General features: G+C 42.4%; 2 protein-coding genes across 7 annotated transcripts; one reads left to right on the top strand and one right to left on the bottom strand.

Annotated features, from left to right (window-relative positions):
• Window positions 1-1,185: 1,185 nt before the first annotated feature.
• tmem255a (transmembrane protein 255A) lies at window positions 1,186-13,125 on the top strand. Of its 5 annotated transcripts, none has more exons than XM_047585059.1 (10): window positions 1,186-1,553; window positions 4,159-4,301; window positions 4,746-4,808; window positions 9,344-9,433; window positions 10,783-10,848; window positions 11,017-11,105; window positions 11,292-11,363; window positions 11,675-11,843; window positions 11,931-12,077; window positions 12,613-13,125. In XM_047585059.1, exons 1-10 carry the CDS (start codon window positions 1,493-1,495, stop codon window positions 12,757-12,759), a joined length of 1,047 nt encoding a protein of 348 aa, XP_047441015.1. In that variant the 5' UTR covers window positions 1,186-1,492; the 3' UTR covers window positions 12,760-13,125. The 5 variants fall into 5 exon arrangements, with proteins under 5 accessions (XP_047441015.1, XP_047441017.1, XP_047441016.1 ...); XM_047585061.1 differs by having other exon boundaries at window positions 1,187-1,553; window positions 11,681-11,843; window positions 12,616-13,125; XM_047585060.1 differs by having other exon boundaries at window positions 1,187-1,553; window positions 11,681-11,843.
• A 1,612-nt stretch (window positions 13,126-14,737) lies between these two features.
• On the bottom strand, window positions 14,738-19,622 carry zbtb33 (zinc finger and BTB domain containing 33). 2 transcript variants are annotated; one of them, XM_047585058.1, is made up of 2 exons: window positions 19,414-19,622; window positions 14,738-17,711 (listed from the first exon to the last, which is right to left on the bottom strand). In XM_047585058.1, the coding sequence occupies exon 2, from the start codon at window positions 17,707-17,709 to the stop codon at window positions 15,841-15,843; it is 1,869 nt and encodes a 622-aa protein (XP_047441014.1). In that variant the 5' UTR covers window positions 17,710-17,711; window positions 19,414-19,622; the 3' UTR covers window positions 14,738-15,840. The 2 variants fall into 2 exon arrangements, with proteins under 2 accessions (XP_047441014.1, XP_047441013.1); XM_047585057.1 differs by lacking the exon at window positions 19,414-19,622 and adding an exon at window positions 19,017-19,266.
• Window positions 19,623-20,381: the final 759 nt, after the last annotated feature.

Raw genomic sequence — 20,381 nt, 5'->3', positions numbered from 1 at the left:
ACTCTAAAATGCCAGTGTAAGCTGTATGAAACAATTCTTTGACTTTCATAATTTATATCGCAAGGCTATATGGATTGCATTTTTTCCTAATAATCAATACTGCAGAAATAATATTACACAGAATAATTACCCAATTAGGGCACACGTTTTACATAGATCAAATGGCAAAAATCTACGTAAAAAAAAAATATAGTTTTTATGTTACTTGCTGAGTAATTAGCGCATCTACGAGAAAATCGCTTTTATTTTGGGAAATGGACTTCAGAGGAGGTGCGGATATTTTATTCTGAATTTTCCCCGAGCATTTCCTGTCTTGACAGTGGAGGTGTCCTGAGAGTGCAGCCTGCACCGGAAGCGACCCCACAGTGGAGGTTTGTAGTCCGGTCGCCTTGGGAGAAAAGAGGAAATGGATTGTGCTGAGGGATGAATGGAGTCTGTGAGCAGAAGGTTAAAGGTGCGTCCAGACAAAACAGCTGGTGTGCTCTTCTTCTTACTTATTATTTTACTTCTTATTTCGAACAAAAGTTATGTCTTCAGGAGTTGAACCTTTTCGAAATATCCAGGAATGCAACAACATCCCCACATCACCTTATGTTTTTCCTTTTCTTTTTTTTTCAATCCTTAATTCCTCCAATGTCCAGTGACTCTGAACGCAACGCTGTGTCTGTGTCAGAAGATGGCGCTCGATGCTCGGCCTGAGTCTGGTCTGATCTGACGGTCCATGACACTGGAGGACCTGTGTTGAATAAAGTGGCACCTATCCCCACTAAATATAAAATATAAAAACCTGATTAGTTTTTATTCCTTTACGATATAGAGAAAGATGTGACTCCGTCCATGTACCCCTACCTTTAGTACCCATGATATGTGATATCCACGTATTGGATAAATATATATCTAAAAGTGTGCGGACTTGACTTATTATTATGTCTTTACGTGTTCAGTTAGGCTACCCCAGAAGCTTGTAGATCGAAACTTTCACCTTTTAAAATGAACTGTTAAAGGTATTTTTATCAAATGAGGGATAACAAAAAGTGGAAGAATAGTTAATACTTAAAACAAATGATTCATATTTAATTAATGCGATCTAAAGCTGAGATATGAGAGTGACGGAAAGTAAAGGGCAAGTAACGACAGAGAGTAGCTCCTTGGTTGGAGTACGTGTGTGTGTGTGTGTGTGTGTGACATGCGCACATCCACCCAGTAGCAGCAGCAGCTCCAGCTCCAGCGACAGCGACCTGCTGTCTGACACCGACGGAGACCGAGAAACGTGTCAGCCGCGGCGGGGATGTAAACGAGATGGACCGGGTCTCAGCGGGACGGAGAGTCGCTGTCGGGGAATGTCACAGCAGCAAGTGAACGCACCGTCTGCTTCAGCTCACCACCGCGTCATTAGCGTTGGGATTGATATCACATAAAGTCGTGACTGTTTCGTTTATTTAATCTTTGCGAGAGAGAGGCACCGGACCCCGTTAAACATCCTCCAAACAGCATGCCTCCTCCTCCTCAGAGCCTCCAATCCAGCGGGCTGACTCTCTCTGAGACAAGCATGGGTAGGTGTGTGCAAGGTCAACGGCGTGTCTGCAGCAGTTTTTTTTTTTTTTTTTTTTTTTTTCAAAATAAATAACACACTCTTTGTGTTCTTCACCGGACGTTACACTGCGTGGATTTCAAGCTGCTTCTTTAATTGCCTGTGCACGACAAGGTTATTATCCTTGACATGTGTTCCCATTTCAACCTTGTTATTTTATTTTTTTGTAGGTTTAGAGCACAAATGGTCGATTTTGCCTTACAATACCACACAAAAACACTCGTTGCATCACCAGACGGGATTTTTTTTTTTTTTTTTTTCTGATCCAGGCCGCAGCGCGTCACTGCAGGTGCGGCGGCGTTGAGTAACCTCAGCAGCCTGGATGTGTGGCTCTCATGGCTGTTGCTGCTGCCGCCGCACTCGTATGTTTTGGCAGGATGATTGGCGGCTACCACGAACATTACAACAATGAATGGTCCATTCGTTTGGTGCAACCCAATGCAGTTATTCTCCACCACAGATGACTGATTGCCGTACTTAGCTGTCTCTGGAAAATCAGATTACACAATTGTGGTGTAGTAGCACAAAGAGTAAAATAAGATAAGATATGGCTTTATTCATCCCGCAATGGGGAAATTCTCATTGGCAGCAGCAGCAGAGACATTCAGCATCACAGACAGCGCACATATGGGTCGACTAAAGAATGAAATATCATCTCATCTTTTACTACTGCTTATCCTCACTAGGATCGCGGGGGTTGCTGGAGCCTATCCCGAATAAAATATACGAATATAAAAAATTTATATTCCAAACAAACAAGGCAGTGTTCCAGACCTTTTTTTTTATATTCCCTGTAAGGCATGATGAGAATCAACAGCATTGCAAGCAGTGTAATCACTCTTAAACCAGTGTGTTTCTTAAAATTAAATAATAGTAACTTCACTTATACATAATGTAGAAATACAGATCCATTTCCCCATCATCCATCATCAAGTGGCCATTACGCCTGTGTCATCCAGGTCATTACAGACTCAAACAAGTCCAGTTCCCAATGTTGTAGCTTACAAAGTATTGGCATTACGTGCCATATTTGATCCAATTTGGCACTGGATAACATGGTAAACTGTGGGGAGGTAATGTGGTGTGAAAGCCGAGGACATCATTAATGGTTTCACTGATGCAAAACAGCCCCATGTGTTGTTTCAGTTACCAGACAACAAAGAAAACAGTCAGCGCTACTCTGAGTACATTGGAAATGTCGCATCACGATGAGGTTGGCATATACACTATAACTGTAAACTCTGTAAACTTGTGAATTGTATTAGTGGATCATTCATGTCAGAGGCTCCCTTACTTTGCAGGCTCCTAAATACTGAGGACGTATGTTTTAGTCACAAAAGCAGGACGTTATTGATGTGCAGGTGGGAGCATCAGTATTCAGCAGCAGTGAGATCTGTCAGCAGTCTCCACATGTTCATACAAACTGTAAAACAGAGCCTGGAGGTGACTCTGCTGATCTGTCCGTCTAAATAAGCTGTGAGCTACTGTCTGAATAAACAGGAAGAGTTAAGATAGAGTCGATGACATAATTTCTGTTGCACAGCCAGAGCCAGCTGGAACAAATCACTGAGAGGCTGTAGTTAAGACTGCATTTTACTCTTACGGACCACCCCCCTCCCTCCTGAACTTCGACTTCACCATAATCATAAGAAATTATCTTCCCCCACCACTGCTTTGAGGATGTGTCCTTTGAGAAGAGGTTCTGCTTTAAAACGGGAGCATACCCTGAGGTTATCTGACTGCTGAAGGACAACGTTCAGCCGCTGAAAAAACATTCGATTTTTAGTTTATGTTTGTCTTTGTAATCATTTACCAAAAATATCGACCTCAGTAGATTCAGTTGGCGACAGCTCCATCAGGCGTGACTGGGGAAAAAAAAGCTTTTACTAATCACACCTATAAATTACAGAGTAAATAGCCTTATGGTAATGGAAACAACAGAAATGAAACACAACAATGTGACATTTAATTACAGCAGTATCAGACAGCCTCTTTACTGAATGTGCCACGCGTGTGAATCCTTTTAAAAAACGGCAACAGGTGGCATTTTAGATACGGCCTGGTCCTGGAATAAAGTGAATAATGGTTGTCATATTTTTTATGATACTACTCTAAGGAATGTTTTTATTATTGGTATGTTGTGTTTGATAGTCTCTTCTCTATATCAATATATCAATATCTATAAAGTAAAGAAAAACAGCCCTTAAATGTAAATGTAATGACAATTCTTTTGTGGACTTTGAGGTTAAAAGGCAGAAGTTCCAATTGGAAACTATTAAAGTTAAGACTTAAACAGACCTTCAGGGAAATGTTTCCCAATAAATGAAAACTGTTGTTTTTCCAGTGATTCATGTGTAAGGGTTTAGCTGACAGAAGTTTAATCGTGGCTCTTAGGGTGTTGATGCTGAGCTACCGTTTTAAAGCTGCTCCCTGTAGAATACGGCACGTTTACAGCATCCCATAAACAAAACGTTTTCCCAGCTTCCTCTGAACAGCACTGACTGAAATCTAAACCACGTTACTGCATGATGCAAATGGTAATGTCCACTCATGTGCTGTGATTGTAGGTTCCTTTAAGAGAAGGAAGAGGAAATCCATAATCGTGACGGTGCTGCTCCTAATTGTTTCCGTGCTCATCCTCGTCTTTGGCCTGGCGGCGACTACCAGGACGCAGAACATCACAGTGGGTGGCTACTACTCAGGCGTCATTGTGAGTGTACATTCGCACCTGTCTGTAGCAGCAGGCCTGTTCACTGTCAGTGCTCATAAGACGTGAAGTAAGAGTGTTTCCAGTGAGCTCTTCCTGCTCCTGGCCTCTGGAGGTCCCAGAGGGGTGTATTTTCCCCGCATTCATTATTCAACATCGCTGTCATTAGACGCTGAGTGAGGTATCTTGGCCCATAAATGTGTTTTCCTCACTGTACTCAGCTTTTAGCATTCTGGCTGACATAAAGGGTCGCCGTGTCTCTGTACAGCAGTCACATGAGACTCACAATTTAATTCGCTGAGAGTGAACCCAAGTGCAACAGATTGTCAGAAGCTTTGACTAATTCTAACAAGCATTAATAAATGCTTGGAGTTTTCCTCCTAATTGATGCACAAATGTTCAATCAAATTAGATAAACGTCCTAACTGCGATTTTCTCTGTTTTCAGCTGGGCTTCGGCTCTTTCCTGGGAATAATCGGCGCTCATTTGATTGAGAACAAGAGGCAAATGGTAAGAGGATTTATATTACCATGGTGCACTGAGATCACTTTCAGTGTTAGGCGTCTCCTCAAATTCTGTAGTCTCAGAACACTGTTATTATTAACACAGGAACCAGTCCGCCACACTACAACTACAGCGTCATTAAGTTGTTAACGTGACAATGACAGCAGCAGACCCAACCCAGACTGTGAGTCCCACTTGGCCCAAGGAGGTTCATGTTGTTTATCGGAGCAAGTATCCAGGACTTAAGGGGTGATGTCGCCAGAAATAGAAATAGGGTGTAAGTGGAGGAGGACAGATGTCTGTGCTGGAATGTGGGGAAGGAAACTGCAGATGAGTATAGCAGGTGGGAGGTGCTGTGCACGATCTGTCAGAACAGAAATGAAGAATGAGTTTGTGCCGTGTCACCTTTTGCCACATCGCAACAGAGGTTGAATGCCCAGCGTTTCAGTAAGTAGGAGTGATATAGCTGACTGAGCAATGGCATGTCACAGCGTGTACGCTTTTTTGTCCCCATAAAATGTTACTACCGTGGAAACTAGGCTGATATTATTTACAGTTTGCCCCGTTATAGTGGAGTGGTCCATAGAAACAAAGAAACATTGTAATGTTACAGTGTCCTTATCTTTTCTTCTCTCATTTCTACTTAGAAATTAATGGAAATATCCACAATATGGTCAAATATTACTATTATTTTTATGATCAGTTCACATACATTATTTTCTCAATTAAATTATTAATGTTTTGGACTTTGAACTCACATTTCTCATATTTCAGTCAGATGAATAATAATCATGTAATTATTTCAGCTTTAGAAAATATTGTTTGGATGCATCCAAACATCTACAGTGAACTGAAAGGAAAATGACAAAAGAAGAGTGAATAGGATCATCAGTGGGATATGAGATGTGAAAAAACAACGTTATTCAAGTCACGGTGTCGGTAGTTAAATGTGTAGATGCTGTATATGACGGAATATATGACGTAAGTTGTTGTTTGTGTGCCCCTTGTTTTTCAAACTACGATGGAGAGATTCTGAACGCATTAGATGATTGGAGACGATGTCACTATCTATTTCACGAGCAAAACAGGCCAGGTCAGGATGATCTCTCATGTTAAAATGAATCATCTTAAACTGAGCTACTCAGGCAAGTCAAACTAGTAAACAAGTTAAACTGGTAAACAAGTTAAGCTTGTAAACAAGTTAAACTAGTAAACAAGTTAAACTTATAATACAAGGAACAATCCTAGATACTCAGTGTGAAGGCCTGGAATAAAAATACCACAAACCACCATCTATTTTAAAGTGCAACAATGAAAACAAACCAACCCTAAAAATAATGCTTATATATTTAACATCACAGTCACAGTGAATTGTGCCAGCTGCTTCTACCTCTCATGGTTAATGCTGATTATGGCAGGACCAGTGAGGTGTGGATGGCCTAAGGTCAAAATGGTTCATAAACACATATTCCTGTTTTAGAATCACTGTGATGTTGCACTAATACAGAAATTAATCATCGTTTTTTTATAGTAAACATTGTAATGTACAGTGTCCTTTTAAAGCATGTACCTACATGACCAAGCTGTCACTTTTAAGAATTAGAATCCAAATAGATTTTATTGCCAACTGTGTTTGTACATACAAGGAATTTGCCTTGGGGTTTTCTGGCATGGAAGACATAAAAGAAAAAATATATATAGTATACAGTACATACAACAATATAACATTTACAGTTGAGATTAGTGCGTTCATGGGGAGCCCTGGCATTGTTCTTGCTCAGCAGACGCACTGCAGATGGATTAAAAACTGTTCAACATGTGACTTGATGGATCTCAGCCGCCTGCCAGAGGGGAGTCTGTTAAATAGTCTGTGTCCAGGGTGAGAGGGATCAGCCACTCTTCATTAGCTGCACCCTTCAAAGTCCTGGAGAGACTTCAGACTGGAGCCGGTCACCTTCTCTGCAGACTGAATGACACGCTGCAGTCTGCTCTAGTCCTTAGCAGAGGCTGTAGCGCAGCAGGTGGTGATGGAGTTGGTGAGGATGGACTCAATGATGTGTAGAAGTGCTCCATCATTGTCTTTAGCAGGTTTAATTTCTTTAGCTGCCGCAGGAAGTACGTCCTCTGCTGTACTTTCTTGATGAGAGCGCTCATGTTCAGCTCCCATTCGAGGTCCTGGGAGATGATGGTGCCCAGGAAGTGGAAGGAGTCCACAGTGTTGGGTGTAGAGCCACACAGGATGATGGGTAAACAAGTTAAATCATGTAGTCCATGATCATCTCCACTGTTTGAAAAGTGTTCAACTCCAGGTAGTTACAGCTACACCAAGGCACCAGCTGGTCTATCTCCGTCCTGTAGGCGGTCTCATCCCCATCAGATGAGGGTGGCGTCATCCTCAAACTTCAGGAGCTTGACAGACTCGTGACCGGAGGTGCAGCTGTAGGTGCACAGGGAGAAGAGCAGAGCCTTGAGGGGGAACCTGTACTGATGGTACAGGCGTCTGAGATGTGGTTTCCCAGCCTCACAGCTGGTTCCTGTCAGACAGGAAGTCTGTGATCCACCTGCAGGTGGAGTCAGGCACGTTCAGCTGGGAGAGTTTGTCCTGTAGTAGTGATGGAACGATTGTGCCGAAAGCTGAACTGAAGACCACAAACAGGATCCTGTCGTAAGTTCAGGTGCTGGAGGATGAGGTGGAGGGGAATGATGACATGTCACCCACAGATCTGTTTGATTTGCAGGCAAACTGCAGCAGGTCCAGGAGTGGGTCTTTTAAGTCCTTCAGGTGTGAGAGCACAAGGCGCTCAAAAGACTTCATTACCACTGATGTCAGAGCCACAGGGTGGTAGTCATGGAGTCCAGTGGTCCTTGGCTTTTTGGGGACTGGGGTGATGGAATGACATAACTTCAGAGAGATACTGAAGAAGAATCTCTCTGAAGTCAAACCAATAAAACAAAGACCGATAATTCACTGCCACAATAGTGCAAAATAATCAGCATAAAACTTAATACTGTTTATTAGTCACTAAAGAAATAATGTTATTTATAAAGCAGTTATAATTAGGGAGCTATAAACACACACTAAACTCAAGACTTACTTTACAGGCATTGGCAGGCATTACTTAGTACTTACTTTACGGCATCAACATCCTGCTCTGCATATAACCATGATTTGGAAGATGTTTGAATTGCGTAGAACCCAGATTTAATGTCTGGACCTGTCAAATGTTGACACACTGCTTAACTGATAGGTGACATTTATACTACTTTTGTGTACGTCTTTACTGCCTTACAACAGACATCTGAACAACCACACATTCCCTCCATGCTGATATCTGACAGCGATCTAGAAAACTCTGCCTTACACCCCCCTGATCCACCACACATCATGAATAAGTGCCTCACCTTTATCCTTTGACCTTTTTTGTGTGTTATTTTGCTCCCCTAGGATCATTTCTTTGTGATGTCATGATGTTGTTTGCTATTAATGACTAACTGGAATGACAACTAGTTATCAGTCATTCCTATCGTACCTGTCGGTGGCCGCACATCACTCAATGCATACAAGGGATATAATAAACACATGATATAGCTACAGGTCAATTTAATTCTCCTGAGATGAGGCTGAAGTTGCAGCTCTGGTGCCCCCTGGTGGCCCCCAGAGCTGCCCCCTACGTATTTGCGCAGTTCACATGCAGCAAGTAACGGCTCTGACAAGATAGTTTTACTGATCTACTGAAAAGATCCACCATCACCAGATGATTGCGTAACAAACCATGACATGTGGGTCTGTATTTGTAACACCAACAACCTTGAAATGCAACAGTTCAAACTCCACCAAAAGAACTTTTAGATGAGCCTTGTCTCAGCTTGGTCTTTGAACTCCCCACTTATACCAAGGAGTAAATGGTAGATGGTAAAATCTGGCCATTCATTCACACAAGCACATTCACATATCATATACCAGTGCCAAACAATAGGAGCAACTCAGGGTTCATGCTCAGGGACACCTCGGTTGTGGTCCATGTACCGGACCCGGTCTACCTACTTCGCCACGGCCTAGGCTGCAAACTAGGACCATGGGGTTTGAAAGACATGGGCATTCATCTGAGGCTAAAAGGCTCTTGTCAGACTCTATAAAATTAACTAAAATTAAAACTATTCTGCTTGATTCATTCAGTCATTTTGTACATTTAGAGCTGATTGTAGAAATCTATGTTACCCCTAGCCACTGAGTGTGTGGTATCGCTTTCCCTGCCTCCCTCCTGTGAGGTCACTCCACCCGGGTGATGTGTAACTGAACACAGGAGGGTTAAGGGTTGCAGTCCCTATAACGAGCTGAGCCCCACGCCAGCCTGGATGTAGCTAACGACCACAGTTCTCCGTCACCACCGCGGCCCTCAAACCGCTGTCCGTCATTCTTTTCCACACGTTCACACTGTAAAAAATATAATGTTGGCTTAAATTTAGTTTGTAACCTTTCACAGAAACCCGTAGCGTGATGAGGAGAGATGAAGCTGATGCTCCTCTGTTTCCCTCCTCAGTTAGTGGCGTCCATTGTCTTCATCAGCTTCGGAGTGGTGGCCGCCTTCTGCTGCGCTATTGTCGATGGAGTCTTTGCTGCGAGGCACATTGTAAGTAACATTAAAGCTTCTACTGATTTGACTACACCGATAAATTAGGGAAATGGACAACACTTATACGAGGGATTATGACATGCTTATTTATTAATCAGTGCCAGCCCCATTACAGCTTAACATGCTCCGTCTGCATGTACAGTAAAACGTATTCCCCTCTGAAAGCTCACATATGGCAGGCTGAGGCATCTGCCACGCCCTTGTCAGTGAGGCAAAGATACTTTGTGGTGTAGGAAGATCACTCTCCTTGAAGTACATAAAACGATAAATAACCACCACTTCACTCATACAACAATTATGGTGAAATAGTTTTTGGCCCATTAGTAGGTTTTTATTTGCAAGTAGGGTCAGTGACATGGAGGACTGAGATGTTCCTTTCAGACTGTGCTTGCAAGAGTGAACGCTGCTGAATGGAGGAGGGTTCGGAGCGTCAGCATGTGGTGAATGTCAAAACTTCTGAACATGCCAGCAGATGACAGCATGTGTAGAGCTAGAGAACAAACGCAGACTAATGATTCAGCTTGCAGTCAGTAACGTAGCACAAACTTAAAGAGTCTCCACCAGCACAGCTCCAAGAGCCAAGCTGATTAAATAATTGATTCAATTAGCATTAAATAATAATTGTTATTTATTTTGATGTTTTGACCATTGTACTAGTAGAGGTAGTATCACTCTGTTGGTACAAAAAGACTACACATGTCAGCTTACATATACACTGATCAGGCATAACATTATGACCACCTTCCTAATATTGTGTAGGTCTTCTTTGGCCTCCAAAACAGTTGTGACTCATCAGAGAATAGACATGGGTCTTCTGAGGGTGTTCTGTGGTGTCTGGAAACAGGATGTTTTTAGCGGGAGCCTTTGGGTCCTATGGGTTGAGGGGAGGGGCCTCTTTGGCGGTCTGGACTGCTCTGGTGTACATGTATCATCCACATGAATGCCAGGTCCTCAAGTTTCCCAGGAAAACAATCAATTGTTACGTCCCCTGTCAGTGGTCATAATGTTATGCCTGATTGTTGTATTTTAGCTCAGTATCCCAGAAACCAACTAATTATGACGTGTGCTACCACTGGACCCCACAGCTTGTCTTCAGTTGATGTTAATGCGATTGAACAAATCAAATTAGCACAAACTGAAACACTGAAGCAGTGAAGCTGTTAGGAGTCGAAGACATTGTCCACTTTTCCCAGTTAGGTGTCCAGCTTTGTTTACAAGCTGTGCCACAATGATTTCCCTGCAGTCACAATTTTCATTAATTATGCAACACAAATGAATCAAATGATTATTTCTTAATGTGTTTTTATGGAGAGACACTCTTCAAAATGTTTTGTACTCTGCTGCAGGACCTCAGGCCTCTGTACGCCGGCCGTTGTGAGTATCTCTCCGGCGAGACGGCGTCTGACCGTGACGTAAGAAACAAACTTCACTCAGTTTTCATCAAATACACCGAATGCCGACATAAATCTAAACTCGCATGTCGGTGAAAAGCAATGAGCTATGTAGGGACTTTGTAAAAAAAAAAAAAAAGTCAGAACCGGCTCAAAGAGAAGGGACATGAATTCATGTTTGACCTTCAGGTGCCCTGTCAGACATCATCGCGCACGTCCTGTAAGCTGCACGTGAAGAGCAACACCTGTTACTGCTGCGAGCTCTACCACTGCGGGAAGTGAGTACGCTGAGGCGCCGAGCCTCTGACAGACACCCTGAATGGGTGGCTAATCGCTGCGCCGCATTGTTGCTTTGATTGGTTCAGTTTTGAGATGTGTGCCCGTGTTTTGGGAGATTCTTTTGCGCTGCAGCTTTGACTGAATTAGAACAAGAATGTTTCTTTTCTTTTCAACCTTTGTTTCAGAGAACATCCTCTTATGGGACTTCAGAATAAAGATGTTTTGAAAAAGTTTAGGAAGTCATCCATGATTTGGAAGTAGGTCTCCTTTTTCTAGACCATTGGCCATCATTGATAAACTCATTATTTTCTCATGTAGATGTGAAGTTCTTGATAAAAAACCCATAACTGAGTCCTAGGCTGTCATTTCCTCTGCATGTCATGTTTGTGTCTGACTAAAACATTCATTCGTTCATTCAAGCAGCATTTTGTCAGTGATTCATCGAAATATTCAAAATCTCTTATCTGTTGTATCTGTTGATGTACATGATGAGATACGTTGTTAAAAACGTCGCTAGTGGTTTTTGTGGCTTGACTGCAGACTGTTTCCCTCTCTGTCCCACCCACTGGCCCAGCCGTGTTGAGATGATTGGAGGCTACTACGAATACACGGATGTGAGAAGCTGCCAGGACGTGGTGCACCTCTACCACCTGTTATGGTCCGCCACCATCCTCAACATCGTGGCCCTCTTCCTGGGCATCATCACTGCTGCAGTGCTGGGAGGCTTCAAGGACATGGTACGCCTGGTATATAAATGTAATCATGTCAGTGTGAGCCGATAAAGATGAATCTCACATGTCCGATATGCTCCGCTTCTCCATCAGACGCCCTCCACCACCTCAGAGAGTGCGTCTGAACCAGAGGCCATCACAGCTCCCGTGCCCTCGCAGCCCCCTGCTCCCACCACTTCTCTCAACTCCTATTACAGTGCTGCCCCCTGCCTGCCACCTTACACTGCCTACGACCTGCAGGTACCAAACCACTTCAGACCTGCCGCGCTGCTCGTTAGCTAATCTGCTCAGTCCACGTTGCTTTTTCATCGATAGCCTGAATCCAGAAGCTTGTCATGGTGACACTAGTGTTTGTTTCATGAAAAACCACTTAAATGTTAAATGTCCTAAAAGTTTAGTGTTTAATCCAAAATAACCTTAAAGATAAGCTGCATAGTTTTGTGTTTTTGTCGGCGTATCAAGGCACGTCTTTACTGGCTTCCCTGCCCTATCCTTTATATTTCCTTGGTGAATAAATATCTTGATGAGGATGTGAGGTTGATTCCAGACAAACACTTGACCATGATTAAAGCTCTGTGGCACTGAGGTACAAGTCGCATCCATTACAACACTAATACTCTATTATTAGCCTAGGTATTTTAATTGGATTCATCGACCACAAGAACGATATAAAATGTTATGAGACTTATGCTCTGAACATTTATCGCCAGCATCCGATATCCAGTCGGCAGTTAAAGTCTTAAAATGGCTCTCTGATAAATGGCTTTCTCTCCAGCAGGGCTCCTACTTGTTCCCCGACTCCTCAGGCCTGTCGGACGATTCCCAGTCTGGAACCAGCCACCTGTGGCCCACCATGATCCCCCCTCGGTACTCCCCTCCTCACAACCATCCCGACGAGAAGCCCCCTCCATACAGCCCATAAGGCTACGAGAGAAGGAAACACCGGGGAGACTGTGTTGGGTGTCGTTAGAGCGGTTTGATTGCACAGTTCTTCTGGACTTGAACTGTGTTGAAGAAATTGAGGTGAGGAGGAGGAGGAGGAGGAGGAGGAGGAGCAAGAGGAGGAGGAGGAGGCCACAGAGCACATTAACTTTGAGTTTAGCCCTGCACAAGGGCGTTTGTGTCCCTGGGCACCACTCACACTCGGGCCTGCACCTTGTGTGTATGTGCACGTACACAACAAGAGAAAGACAACCTGCTCAAAGACAGGACTGTTTACTCATCTATCTGCCTTAATGCAAATGGACTCCCAGCACTGCAGCACTCTGTCACCTGGACTTATTCTGTATACTTATTCTGACTTATTCTGTAAAAAAAAAGAAAAAAAAAGAAAGAAACACGCGCTTTCTGTTCACCTATCTCTTTAGTCGAAACTGTAAACGCGTCCTTCCTCAAGTGGTAAAGGAGATAGCGGCCCTCACTGCGAGGATCTGGGCTATCTTGCACAGCTACAACCCCTGTATGAGACTTGTGTTTGGTGAAAGCTTTGGTGAAAACTGAATCAGCTAGAAAACGTCATAGAGTTGTAGGCCCAAGCAGCCGTGTCTTTATCAGCTAAGTAGTGCCCCTGTACATTATTAAAGGAAAAGTCGGCAGTAACGGAGGCGTTACCTGCTTATAATGTATGTACAGCAGTATGATATACAGTTAGTACCATTAGGCCTAAGGTATGCAAACAGAACGTGATAACTATTTATCAACTCTTCACTTTGTTTGATCGGTGTGTGATGAACTTGAAGAAATAAGCTATTACAGTAGTAGTTCAGGCTTAACTATTACACTCTGAACCCTATTTATTGTATTACCACTAAACGCAGAAAAGCAGGAAAGCATCCGTGCCTCTCCTTGTGAGCAGTCGTAATATCCCATCTAAGAGCTGAATGTGAATGAGCACAGCGTCGGGAGTCGGTGCTGGATTTATTATTAACGAGGAGGCGGATCATGACGCGTCACAGAGGGAGAGGCTGTGGCAGAACTGTGAACCTTCCATGAAAACAGTCACTGTCGGCTTTAATCGCTGCTTTTTTGTTATTTAAAGAACAGATTCTCTGGAACCGATGAAGTGTCAGTTATTTTTTTGTCTTGCCATTAAAACTTGTTTTGTGTAATTTACACAGCATGTTGTTTTTAGCAGCTTTGGTCATTTTCCGACCGAGTTGCCATAAAGCTCTGAACAGACACCTGGCTCTTGTGAGAGTTGCTCCAATCTTCTGCTTTTCCTGCTTCCAGCGTCAACTTTGAGAACAAAGTGTTCACTCGCTGCTTAGTATATCCCACCCACTGACACAAACTAAGATGTTTACCTATGATAACCGGTCATAATGTTCTGGCTGATTGGTGGATATCTGCTGTAGAGCATAAATCTGTACTAACTGTGATACCTGGTGGTGCTAACGCTATGAAGTGTAATAACAAATGTTAAACATGAACATGTTTGTACTTTCACGTCAGCTCAAAGCTCCAGACCCCTACGTTGTTTCACTAGATCAGATATGACGAGTCTGCACAGACTAATCTGATTCAGGAACTTTTCAACAAGAACTAATGGGAACATTTCCCCAGTTCTCTAAAATGCATCATAAGAGACAAGGTCAAAGGAGAGTGGAAGGTAAAAGTGAACTTGCATTTAAACATTTCTTTGCCACTGACAAAGATTTTTTCATAGCGGTAAAAAACTGAGCCACAAGAAGTGTTCAAAGACAATTCCTTCCACTCAAACCCTGCAGTGTGTGTGAGAGCATGGTAAAAGGCAGACGTTACACTTTTTAAGCTAATAAGCGAACTTGCATCAAATAAAACAGGTGTTTAATCAAGTTTTTATAGCTTGTTATTATTTTATAAAATGTCAGGGTATATTTTGCCATGAATATGACATGAATTAAAAAGGGACTGTTACAAACTTAGAGTACACCAGTAATCTGTTTATTGAAAAACGAACCTGCATGATTTAAACTGAATGACACGACACAGATGTTAGCACTAATTTGCTAGTACTAACCCCACTAACCTGACAAAATGGATAAAAATATTATCAAAAAAAAAAAAAAACAACCATATTTTGCCTGATTCACCTCTATAAGTGCTCTATGTATGGAGTTTGATCATCTCCTTACATCCTATCAGCTCATTTCCATTCAAAACCTCTAGCCCATGCCACATACCGTAGGCAGGCCGATACTGGCATGAAAATAGCATTTAAATGAAGAAATAACAATTGAAAGGAGAAAAAAAAAATGTACAGATGTATCAAAAAATACAGTGACAGACAAAGGAAGCCACTGACAAAAGTAAAAATCTTCTCTGCCACAAGTTTTCTAAATGTGGCACTGCCAACAAACACATGAAAACAAAATAATATATAAAATTCTCTTTTGCACAATAGATGTAAAGAAAACACTGGAATGATCAGTCTTTATTTCATTAGACGGTACGGGTCTGTGGAAGCTATAAATGAGAATGTAGCCTGACCAGAAGAAAAAAGGTCACCTGGTTACACAAGAAAACAGAGGTCTCACACTTTAAATAGGTAACCCCGTTTCCATTTTATGAAATGGGCCTCAGCTGGCTGCTTAAACATCTGCGACTGTTTTAGGCTACATGTCCTACATGTTAAAAACCCGCTGCTGAAACAACAGAGGCCATGATTCAAACGTCTCATGTGAGGTCATTACAGTCTTTACGCTCTTGAGTTTCTGGTTTGTGCATGGAACTTGTATCACTCATATAAACTCATGATTTTACAGTGTGAACCACTTCTAAGTTTGATTTTTGCTCATTTCATACTGTTGCAATTAAAGCAAAGTAACATGAGCGAAAGGTACAGTCATATTACATTTCCATCTGGCTGCTTATCTGAATTCCAATAATTTGACTGAACTGAGAGACTAATGTGCACCTAAAGCTGACACTATCGACAATTACACTAAAAAGGTTTGTTACGGAGTTAAACCAGAAGAAAGGGGCCACCGAAAAGGCACAGGTAATGAGGAGCAGTGAGTGTCGCTCAGTAGGTCTCTGGTATTACAAAGTCAAACTCTGTGGCTCCCTGAGGAGGCGTGTTTATCGTCGGCCCCGGTTGTATTCGGTTGTTGGGCGGCACTTGAGCATCGGGCTCAACAAAGATATCGTCCCAGTTTAACATCCTGCTTTGGGTGGAAGAGTGGACGGTTTCGCCGACCGCGGTTATGTGATGGACGCTGCCGTCCTCCGATATGACAGGGACCCCCGGGCCGTCAGTAGTCCATGAGTACGACTTCATCTGCACCGTTTTACACGGCAGCAGGCGGTACAAGTTGTTGTCTTTGTCGTCTTTCTCTTTCCTCCCACAGGGATCCTGATTGTGGGCTTGTTTGCAGTGAGCGGAGAGGAGCTGATAGTTAAGGAACGTTTCATTGCACAACAAGCACTGGTACCGCCTCTCGCCCGTGTGATGGATTTCGTGTTTAGTTCTGTACTCGGCCAGAGCGAAGACCTTGTTGCAGTAGCGACACGGGTATTTCTTTTCCCACGAGTGAGTGTTGAAGTGACGACGCAGGCTCGGCAGACACACGTAGGGGCGCTTGCAGACGATGCAGACGTAGAAAGTCTTTCCGTCCATGATCAGCTCGTAGTGATCCTCGAGCTCCGTTTTGGCCTTCTTCTTGTTCGGCCCGGCTTTGGGTGAAACGGGTGTTTTATCGAGAGGTTTCAAGGGCGTCGCCATTAAAGATCTCTTCCCTTTGTTAACTTTAGAGCCTCCTTCACCAGGGTCTTCCTTCACAGGGACAATGTCATAAGTATTCTCTCCGATATTTGCGTACACTTTACAGCCTGATGAAATGGAATCAATCTCCGTGGCTGTATTGAGAGTCACCGTCTTTTTTGCTGTTATAGTAGATGTGGGAATGTTGGCTGGAATCGCGGAGCTCCCAGACATATCCATGAGCCTTATTTTTAAATCTCCTTGTTGAGATGAAGTTGAGACTTGCTTCTTGTGGACGCACATTATGTCACTGTTGTCAGAGGACTGAGAAGCACCCGATGGCTCGGGGGCGAAATTGCTCAATCTGGCTGGTGTCGTGGGAGCGCTTCCTGAGGAAACTCTGGCAGGAGAAGGTGAATTGTTGGTGCTGCTGTCTGGGCTGCGCAGAGGGCTGCTGTCTGGGAAACTGGGTTTAGGACAACTGACACTAGGAGGCTTTGCAGCTTGTGTTCTCGGGGGGCTTTTGTTTCCATCTTTATGTTTTGCACTTGTATTATTTGTTTCTACCTTTTCTTTTGATGTGCTAATTTCTGAATCAGCTTTATCCAAATCAATTACCTCGTTTGTCTTTTCCTGAGTTTTAGCATCGGTATGTGAGACAAACTGAACTTCTTCATCTGAGTCCTCGCCATTACCAGCTGCTTTGTTTGCCTGATTAAATTCCTCTGCAGATATTGAGAAGGACTCTGTGATGATTGGCATCACCTCTGGGGGTGTGTCACTTTTGCTTTCCGTCTCCTTGGACAAACCGGGCAGCCCCTTAACATGCGACAATGGTGAACCCAAGTTTGCGATGAACTTGACTCCCAGTATCTGTCCAGCATTTATGAGCTCCTCAAGCATGTCAGAGCGGACACGGACAATCTTGGAACTGTAAATATAGTTGAGAATCTCCTCGAAGACTTCCGGCCTGATGAAGTTCAACTCGATCACTTGCCCGGCGACAGTGAACAGCTGGTGGAAATATGTACTTGAGGCGGACAGGATTGTTTTGTGCGCTCTAAACTTCCTATCCTGGATGATGATAGTAACATCGCAAAACAATCCATGATTGCGTTGCTCATTCATCGACTTTAGCACAGTCGTTGAATACTGTGTGTCGGTCGCAGATATTAGCTTCAGGCTTGGCATGACTGCAGACAGTGGAAAAAAGAAAAAAACGGTCAATTAAAATATAGCGCCATGATGAACAACACTAGCTACTGCAACATAACATTTAAACAGTTGGCTCAGATTCAGTTCCAATGATATCCTGCTTATCCAGTTTTAACAGTTGATTATCCACAAAGCAGCAGTGAGAAAAGAACAAGTCAACAATCCAGAAAGTTTGTTAAACGAAGCTCCCACATCTGACACATTTTATATCAGAATCAGAATTACTTTATTGATGCCAGGGGGAAATTACTTATACTGCATTTACTGCACATGCATCTAATGTATTAGTGAACAAAAACCAAAAAAGTCCCCACCTCCATTAAACCCTGCATGCACCAGAAAGGTGTTGATTCTAGGCCATAGTCTTTCAGGCAGTAGCTGGAGGTACTGTTAAACTGAACTGAATTATACCGATCGGTTATGTTGTACGAGATAACATTGTGTTTTTAGAGTCAAATCTAAATTTAGAACTGGTCTAGCAACTTGCAGACAGTAAGGTACACTCACTTAACAAAACATTAGTTACTCCAGAGAAAATGAATGCATTTAACACACATTATTCAACAATCCTGCAAAGTTCTTAGCTTCATGAAGATTGTGATTGGTTTATGTTGAAACTGTATCAAAGAAGATTCAGTTTGTGGTGTTGATAAACTGCACAGAATTTAACACTTAAGTGAAAACACAGCTAAATTATTAAACTCTCATATTAAAGAAATGCCTTCCATGATGACATGATTTAGTGGAGGACTGTTATATTGTACCTATAAACTGTAGCCAGTACACTGCCAATACATTTTTTTTTTTTTTACAATTATAACTTATTATAATACACAAGCTCTGGTGCGTGCAGAAAATGGATATCATTAATTTAAACATCAATGTTTGCTTATAGCAAATGTCATGTGAACAATATTGCCAATGTTGGGCAGCAATTACAGTAACGTTACCTTAGCCAGTGTTAGCCAAGACATTAGTTTGACAAAGACCTAGCAAAGAGTTGTCATTTTAAATGACTATGACACTGCATGGGTAAATAGATGCGTTTTATATACTTTAACGGGCAGTTCAAATACTATTATGTTCATTTTATAACAGAAGAAAAGGTTTACCGCAGTATTTTGCCGCTATTGTTAGCTGAGTGACTCTTCCTCCTTCCTGAAAGGAAGCGGGGCCTACTATTTAGCATATTATTAGCATGCTAGCTGACAGCACAAGATCGTAACGAATACACGCCACCCCATAAGCGTTTCATCACTGTATATAAAATTAACAGTTTTTACCTGCAACCTTGATGCTTTTGCCAAGAATTGCCCAGGCTCGCTACCACCCACCGTGTTAATTAACCTGGCTACAAACAATGGCTCACAACAGACAGCCTCTGCAGCCAGCTCAACGCACGGCCTCACTATTCATCAGCCACAAGGAGTCGCCGTCGTGTAGGATTATTATTCTCAACGTCTATTCAGTGAGGCATTGCACGTCAAAAATAAACCGGTTTCATACAAATTAAAATATACACCAACGACTGCTCTTAAATATTAGCTACACGTTGGCTAAAACTGTTTACTTTTGTCACGGCGGGATTTGTGTTGCCATAACTACCGGTTCATGGCTCTCGCCTTCAGAATAAAAGTTGCCTCATTTTCAAAATAAACGTTATAAAGTAAATTTCAATACCTGTGCAGCTTTTGACGGAGGTCAACTCGGTAAAGGGGCACAGATTTGCCCCTTTCTCCTCCACTGGTTTGTTTATCGCTTTCTTTTCAGAGTAAATCTATAAACAGACATCCTTGATTCCTGAAATGGTGCGCGCCTTTGTTGCTGCTAAACATCCCAGTCCGCTTTGCGCCCAGTACCAGTGTGGTCTAGCAAAAGGGCAAACTGAAATAACGTTGTATTTAAACTTCGCCGGTGTCCTGTGGTGTCTTTCGCACGCATGCGCAAGACCTGCAAGCATTTTCTCATATTTTTCCACTTAGGAGTCAAGTTGAAGGTAGTATCTTAAAATAAATTTGTTCTTTGTCTCCCTTTTTTCTTTTCTTTTCTTTTCTTTTCTTTTCTTTTCTTTTCTTTTCACCCTGGACTGAAAAATCACATATCATATATTATGATCTGAGTTATTATAATCACAATAACCTCCTATAACATTTGCAATTCGTTAATATGTACAAAAAATAATTTGATCTTACTTGCTTTTGTAGTTTTCAAAAGCTGGTTTTAGTCCTGCTATAGACTCCCACAGCGGTTCCATATATTCTACAAAAGAATATGTTAAACCTAATTTCTTTAATTTGGTTCCAGTTACTTTTACATCTTTTCATTTTGTGGTACTCGTTGTGAGTTGCACACATATCCCACTTGCTTTAAACAGTAATAGGCTCAGTAATACTTTCTTCTTTCTTTCGGTGCATTGTTGCCATCTGCTGTTTAGTTCTGGGTCTCAGTAGATTTTCAGAAGGTAAAGAAGTTTTTTATTTTATTGAAAATGTGTAGTTAATGCCTTCGTGCCTCATGATTTCTTGTTTTATCTTATGTTTCTAAAACATTTAAAATATATTTGCAAAGTGTATTGCAGACACTACAACAATGCATTTCACTGTGAATTGTACTATGTATAACCATGCATGTGAATAATAATAATAAAA

Source organism: Mugil cephalus, chromosome 5 (genome assembly GCF_022458985.1).
Source record: "Mugil cephalus isolate CIBA_MC_2020 chromosome 5, CIBA_Mcephalus_1.1, whole genome shotgun sequence".
NCBI classification, from domain to species: Eukaryota; Metazoa; Chordata; class Actinopteri; order Mugiliformes; family Mugilidae; genus Mugil; species Mugil cephalus.
The sequence above is the reverse complement of the archived record's forward strand: the minus strand, read 5'-3'. Positions and strand labels throughout refer to the sequence as shown.

Bases quoted from the DNA above. Each gene is read 5' to 3' on its own strand.
- zbtb33 (XM_047585058.1), bottom strand. From the start codon at position 17,709: ATGCCAAGCCTGAAGCTAATATCTGCGACCGACACACAGTATTCAACG.
- tmem255a (XM_047585059.1), top strand. From the start codon at position 1,493: ATGCCTCCTCCTCCTCAGAGCCTCCAATCCAGCGGGCTGACTCTCTCT. The intron at 1,554-4,158 runs GTAGGTGTGTGC...CTGTGATTGTAG, and splicing joins TCTCTCTGAGACAAGCATGG to GTTCCTTTAAGAGAAGGAAG. The intron at 4,809-9,343 runs GTAAGAGGATTT...TTCCCTCCTCAG, and splicing joins TTGAGAACAAGAGGCAAATG to TTAGTGGCGTCCATTGTCTT.